A 7,048-nucleotide genomic window follows, 5' to 3' on the forward strand; every position below is an offset into this window, starting at 1 on the left:
ATGACAGAAGATGATCTCAGTCATGCCCTAATAACCCGAAATGCAATGAAATCACAGTGCATGTCTCTAACAGCTATATTACGAATTTGAGTACTACCTAATGCATTTATTGTTATAATTTATGAACAATAAATGTCCATGGGTATGTTCTAAAATGACAAGAAAAATGAAAGTGAGTAAATGACAATAAATGCTTGAGAAATAGTCTCACACATGAAGTGACACTCACAATAAAAGCTTTTATAAAGAGTTATGTTCATCAATTCAACAAAAGTAAAAAAGAGGATATAAAGTGTCACATGGGCTAGTGTAATGGTCCAAAGCATTATGCCACATGTCTCCTTCATATACCTCATAGTCGAGGTCGCCCCCGGCAACACCAGCTCTGGCTCCAGGACCAGGTCCAAGGGCGTGGGCGTAGAGGCATCAGTGGCGGCTTGTAGGCGACACTTGAGCACTTAGCATGATGCATCGGAGTAATCTAGCTACTCACATCGTTATACGTCGGCGTCGATGGCGCTCTGGCGGTCGACATGTGGTAAATGGTTGTTGCTCTTGTTTTTTATCGTTGCGTAAGTTTGAATTTTAAATTCAGAAATAGGTAACACTTCATGAAGTGTTACTGAATGAAGATATGCAACTCTTGGGAAACGTTGATGTAGGCGAAATAACACATCTTTTGGTAAAAGTGTTTTTTAAAGGATGTTGTTTCATCAAGGGTCGCAACCTTATGAAACAACACAAACATGTAATATAAATAAATCATTCAGAAATCAGAAATCACATCACAAAAACACATATTCTCTTCAGAAAAGTTCCAGATTTTCTTCCCTACTGTTTACCAGTGATTTCTGATAAACAACCGCTAGTCTTCCAAATTTATATAGTTTTGGTAACTCACAGGATCGACTAGATTGATCCTAGGACATGTGTCTCAAGAACTATTATTACGGTGATTTGACTCGTGGTTAAGTTTGTTTCTAATTTGTGGATGACGAAAAGTGTTTAGACAATAAATCTAAATGAAACTTGTGACTTTATGAACAAAGTAAATGACGATAACTTTGTAGTAAAAGGTGTCTTAAAGATAACGAAAAGACTTAGGAAAGGTAAAGATAAATGACTCGAAGTAAATGCTTTAAGTTTTGAGAAAGTACTGGAAATGAAGACTTGGCGAAGTGTAAATGCAGAAGTAAAAGTGATGATAAATTACTGAAAAGTAAGGGAAATTCGACAGATTAAAAGACAGTAAAATACTTTAATTTAAACAATTGGTATGAAAAATATAACATGAACGAAACTTATGGTGTTCTTCATACATACATTTTCAGCGTAAAACTCTTTTCTCTCGCTCCGGTACTTCGAGTGTATTTTGTGAATTTCTGTATATCTGTTTTAACCACCTCTGAATCTAAAACTAAGACCCCTATTTATAGTAATTTGACCCTAACGGCCTTTACACATATGACTGCCACGTTCGTCGTTCTCAAACGTTGCATATCTCAGATGTTTCCACGTGTTGGCCTGATGAAACGACTTTGTTTAAATTTCAAATACTTCCGCTTAAAGCTTCGACTCTGTGAACGCCTATGTCGAAGAGAGCTTTATGAAAACCCAAAAAATCTTCTAAGTTCAAGGCTTCGACAGCAAATAATTGCTCACCCACAAAGAGAATTAAACAGCTTTGCCACAGTCATCTTTTGCTTATTCTCAAAACATAATATTTCCAAAAACCTTCAGCTATCTGTCGAAATCCCCAGCTAACAAATTTCCCCCAAGAAATGTCTATTTCGAATTACTGTAGAAATGGACATTTTTTGTATTTACCAGATTTCGACCAGAGACCTTTCATAGACCTAAAAGTCCATGTTTGTCAGTTAATCATGGTTAACTTTTTCAAAACGTTTCATCAGAACGTGTGCACAGTTATATGTCATCATGAGTTTCAACTTCCAAGAAAATGAATAGTATTCCCTGTACCCTTTTCTCAGAAAAAGTTCCACGTGGCCCACTACCCTAGCAAAGTGTAACCAGTCAGCTTCGCAGGTTCAACATTATAAAAGCTCATTTGTCATTTTTCTCTCTCTTTTCACGAAAATCTCCATTTTCATCTAAGTTCATCTTCTTCAACCTCTCTGAAAATGCTTCTTCTTCCCTAAACCCTAATCCTTCAAAATCTCCAAAGTCCATTACAATGTCTTCTGATAAACAACAAAAGCAATCAAAGAACATCAAAGGTGCTGGACCTTCAAAAACTTCTACTTCCCAGAACATTCCAACTAGCACAACCATCACTGTTGGGGACCGAGAATACATCACTGCTCCAAAACTTTTGAAAGAACAGAAAGCAATTTTTGCTTCTCAGGTAATGGTTCCTTCCCTTCTTTCTGGAAATGCTTTAGGGTTTCTAGACCCATTAGTATCTGAAGAACATTTAGAGAAGTGTGCTCAATTTTTTCCTTGTCACCATACTACTAAACCCATAGCCAACAAAAGCCTTTCTTCTAAAGACAATGAGGATCTAAACCCGAGAGAGGCTTTTTAATTGGACTTTATCACTGATAGTTTCAGACCCTTTCGGTCTTGTCCAACTCTAGACAAATCCTATCTCGCTTGGTTAACAAAAGTTGAAAAGAAGAAAGCCTCATTTTGGAAAGAATTGGGTATTTTTGACCTAATCCAAATGTCAAAGTTGGGATTCAGTTACTGTCAATCTTTATTACTATCCAACCTATATTTTTGGGATAACACCTATAACACCTTTCATCTTCCTTGTGGAATGATGACTCCCACACTTTTCGAAGTAGCTGCCATTGCTGGACTTCCTCCGACAGGAGAGACCTTCGACCCCTACCAAGACTGTGAAAACTTGATTGACTTCAACGTTAAGAACGCTTCATTTAGTACTCACATTAATCTATATCATGCTGATGAGGAAGAAGTTTCTGATATAGAACATATAGCGTTCTTAGGTCTATGGTTGTCCAAGTTCTTCTTTTGCTGCAAATCTCTACAAGTTGCTAAGAGATTTTTAACGCTCGCTAACCAATTGCATGCTGGTCGAAGAGTGGGGTTGAGTGAACTCTTATTGGCTAGTTTGTACGAAAATCTAGGATCAACTAGTGCTAAGCTAAAGGAATACGAAGCTGGCACCAATCTATTACTATCTGGGCCTTATTGGCTTCTTCAATTGTGGCTTAATGCCACTTTCGAATCCTTTTTGCCAACACGAGGAAACATCGAAGAAAATGCCCCAGAGATAATAAATCGAAGCATTGAGGGCACCAGACTCCTTCGACTGACTCCAGCTGATGATGTTGATAACGTACAAACTTCCCTCACCAAATACACCTTGATGTTCTCGAAGCGTCATCATTTCCTTCCTTCGATGGCTCCTTTTGCCAGTCGAACCCATGGTCCTTCCTGGTTTACTGCCTCGCTCAAAGACGCTATGAAAAATGCCAACACAGAGATCGAAGACATATGGCGTGCCTTTCTCCTCCCAAGGCTACTTGTTTCTAGGATTCTGCCAGTAAAGAGTCATGTGTGTCTGTTGGCTTATCAGCCTAATTTTGTCTCTCGACAATTTGGGTTGTGTCAACTTATCCCTTTCTCTTTATTCAAGCGAAAGTGTGAGATCTGCTGTGCAGGGACTGAATGGAGCGCCCGAGACATTGCCGTTCATAAAGAATTCCATTCCAATTGTGCCGAATTCCAATTAATAGCCTTCCAACCGTCGTTCTATTCCACCAATGGTTTCGCCACTTGGTGGACAGATTTCTATTCCAAGAATATGTTTTCTACTGCTGAAATCAAAGAACATCTAACGAAGGCTTTTTCATCTTTGAAGGAAAATGTCCCCAAGGGTAAGCTTACTCATTCTGCAGAAATCCAAGCATTCCAAAAGTACTTTGAAACTGTCTATGACCCAACGAACATTGTTGGAACCGTTTGTTATGCAGCTCCAATTTTAAAAGAAAAATTTGAAAAGCAGATTGCCAAAAGAAAATCTCTCAAAGCTGTAAAACCTGAATTGAAATATGACTTGGCCTTTGAGTGCGAACCACCCAAATTTCCAAAGTTACCCAGTGCAGATTTTGCTTTGTCATTTTTCCCCCTTACCCTTACTGGTTCACGTGTGGGAATATTTTTAACATACTAAAAAATGACCAACAAAAGCCTGCAAAAAGAGTAGTTGCTACCAAACATACCTTAGACAGTTTCAAAGGCTTCCTTCACTTTGATTTATCTGCAGTGAGAATTACTTCTCCGACATGTGAAGGTGTGGAATGTTTGGATTTCTTGGTTTTACAACTCCTTTTCGTTTTTTGCCAGTCTTTTAAACATTTGCATGTTTCGACTAACTCACATTCTTCTTTAGCTATCAAAAGAAAGGTGGCGAAGAAAGAAAAACCTGTGGCAAAGGCTAGTTCGACTACTGCTTCCAGGCCAACTACCTCTTCAAGCCAGGGAGTGCCTTCTAGTGCTGCTCTAGAAAAAACGAAGAAAAGTTCAAAGGTATTACATCAAATAATTTCTCTGTCTCTTTCGAATTTCTTTCTAATTATTTATAATTTTTTTTCTTCAGGGTAGTGGCAAGCCTCCCTTGACACCCAAGAAAAGAAAAACCTCTCCTGCCAATATAATTCTTGTCGAAGATGATGAAGAGGATACTCCTCCCACTCCACTCAAGAAAAAACAGAAGAAAAATAAGGCAACAGTTGCCCCTTTCTAACCAAATCAACAACAAGGTGTCGAAACCACCATTCTCCCTCCTCTTCCAAAGAAAACTCCATCCCAGCCTTCTGGTGCTGCAGCGCTGGAGCATATTAGGAGCAATGCCTCCGATCCTGAGGCTCAACAGGTATACTTCTACCTTAAGTGTTCTATCGTTCGACAAATTCATATTTTCAATCTAATATTTTATTTCCAGGACAAAGCCACCACTCCCCTCATTTCTACTGCCAATCAAAGTGATCCTTCAAGCGGCATGAATCCATCTCCTCCTCTGATAGTCAGCGGTGCTATCCAAAACAAAGGCTCTTCGACTGGAGCTCAAAATCTTGAAGAAGACAACGCTCAAAACAAAGAAGAAACCTCTTCTCCTGGTGAAGGTGGTAAACGAGATTCGAAGCACGTTGACGAGAAGGACTCAACAGGGAAAGAAAACTCTGAGGATACTCCTAGTAATTCTCTTGCCAGAGTTGCGTTCCCTTCAAATGATGTTGATGAGGACGATCAGGATTCAGATGAAATTGAGGGGTATTTTTTAGAAGATGAAGACATGAATATGGGAGAAGCTGATACTGAGGGAAATCAAACTGGAACTAGTAATGCCAGCGTCGACACGGTCCCAAATCCAACTAAAGTTCGATCATCCGTCACCCAGACTTCTCCCATACCACTTGTCGCATCCGCGAAAAACAACCGGCGAGCTGAAATAAAAACACAAACAGAGCCGCCACTGCGCGTTATTTATCCCAAGATAGGGAAAGGAAACGCTCAGAGAAACCTGGAAAAAACATGGTCTCGCGACCAAAGAGAAAGGGTAAGGGAGTCGGTTACGCAAGGGGAAGGTATTAGCACCCCTCACGTCCGTCGTACTCGACGGGATCCATGCTCTAAGAAAAGAAAAGGTTGCTAAAACACCACACACACACGCACCGAAGACAACACATCACAAATGATAATTGGAAGATGTCTGAGCTGTCATACAGCTGTCATGAGGCCTAGGGTGAAATGTCATTTTTGCCCTTTCACTCAAATTGCACATTAAGCTAATTGTTTCATTTTGGTTAATTGGTGATTAACAAAGTGATTAAGCAAGAGTATAAAGCTCTAATTATAACTGAAATGCTAAACACAATCACAATTCTCAAAGTTTGTAACCACTTTTCCCTCCATTTTCTCCAAATTCATCAAGAACCTTCATCAACACTTTTCACAAAAACTTCATCAATTCTTCATGAAACTTGTTCATTCTTTTTGATTCATCTTCCATGAACTAGGATCCTCAACTGTTTCATCAAATCCATTGCTAAAAGCATCAAATTCGTGACTGTTGCAAGGGAGCATAAACATGGCAAATTGAGACTGCTTTCACTTGGATCAACTTTGAGCTTAGCTACGAGTTCCAATCATCTTCCTAAAGCTTCTCCTTCATCTGTTTTGGATCATTGGAGCCAAATACATCACGAATCACAACTGCCATTGCAAGGTGCATAAATCTCGAATTTCATCATTCTTTAAATTGTTACATGCTTATTGTAGTTCATCCAATGTAGATTAACATGCTAGATGTAGTTTTTGAGATGATTGATTGTAGAAAAAGATATTGTGATTTTTAGTTTGGATGTCATTTAGGTTTTTGATCGATCCCGATGATACAGTTAGAATTAGGTTAAATTAGTCACATATTCGTGATCCTCATGCTCAGACGGTTCCAATGGATATACTCTTGTTAATTTTGGTCACGATTCGTAGATTTGGATTTCCTGGAATTTTTGAGTGTTCTTGAACAAGAACACAATGAACAGTCGCGTGTAGATACATTTCTTTGCCTGGCCTTTTGAATTTGGTGTTTGGCGCCTTCAGTAGCCAATCACAACATTCCATTACCGCGCCTGATACGACGTCGTTTTGGCCAGTTTCAGCTTATTTTCAAAAATGCCACTGGCGTTTTATTTAAATAATTAATTCTATTTTCTTTTTCATTTCATTTTTCATTTAATTGCTTGAACTTAGAAAATTCCTATAGGATTCATTTTTGATCCAAATTGAGTGCAATTTTTTGCATTATTCTCATGAGAATGTGTAGAATTTAATGATATTTTTTGTGAATCTTTTGCATGTATGGAAAAATAAAATGCTTAGGGATTGTTTGATATGTCACATTTTTGTACACTTTGCCATATCCTTCATGAAATGCTCATACCTTTAAAGAAATGGATGAAAATTTTTGTGCTTATTCTGGGCATGTTGATGGTGATTTCCATGTAAAGTTTATGATTTTTGGATACTTGGTGATGGAGATATGATTTTTTGAAGT

General features: G+C 38.5%; 1 protein-coding gene across 1 annotated transcript; it reads left to right on the plus strand.

Annotated features, from left to right (window-relative positions):
- Window positions 1-2,683: 2,683 nt before the first annotated feature.
- Window positions 2,684-6,347, plus strand: LOC127080587 (uncharacterized). The gene is made up of 5 exons (XM_051020901.1): window positions 2,684-4,021; window positions 4,336-4,518; window positions 4,589-4,714; window positions 4,934-5,368; window positions 6,285-6,347. Exons 1-5 carry the CDS (start codon window positions 2,684-2,686, stop codon window positions 6,345-6,347), a joined length of 2,145 nt encoding a protein of 714 aa, XP_050876858.1.
- Window positions 6,348-7,048: the final 701 nt, after the last annotated feature.

Source organism: Lathyrus oleraceus, chromosome 5, assembly GCF_024323335.1.
Source record: "Lathyrus oleraceus cultivar Zhongwan6 chromosome 5, CAAS_Psat_ZW6_1.0, whole genome shotgun sequence".
Lineage (NCBI taxonomy): Eukaryota > Viridiplantae > Streptophyta > Magnoliopsida > Fabales > Fabaceae > Lathyrus > Lathyrus oleraceus.

Excerpts from the sequence above, each read along its gene's own strand:
- LOC127080587 (XM_051020901.1), top strand. The coding sequence starts at position 2,684 with ATGTCAAAGTTGGGATTCAGTTACTGTCAATCTTTATTACTATCCAAC. Across the intron at positions 4,715-4,933 it reads AAAAACAGAAGAAAAATAAG|GACAAAGCCACCACTCCCCT; the intron begins GCAACAGTTGCC and ends TTTTATTTCCAG. Across the intron at positions 5,369-6,284 it reads CGGTCCCAAATCCAACTAAA|ATTAACATGCTAGATGTAGT; the intron begins GTTCGATCATCC and ends CATCCAATGTAG.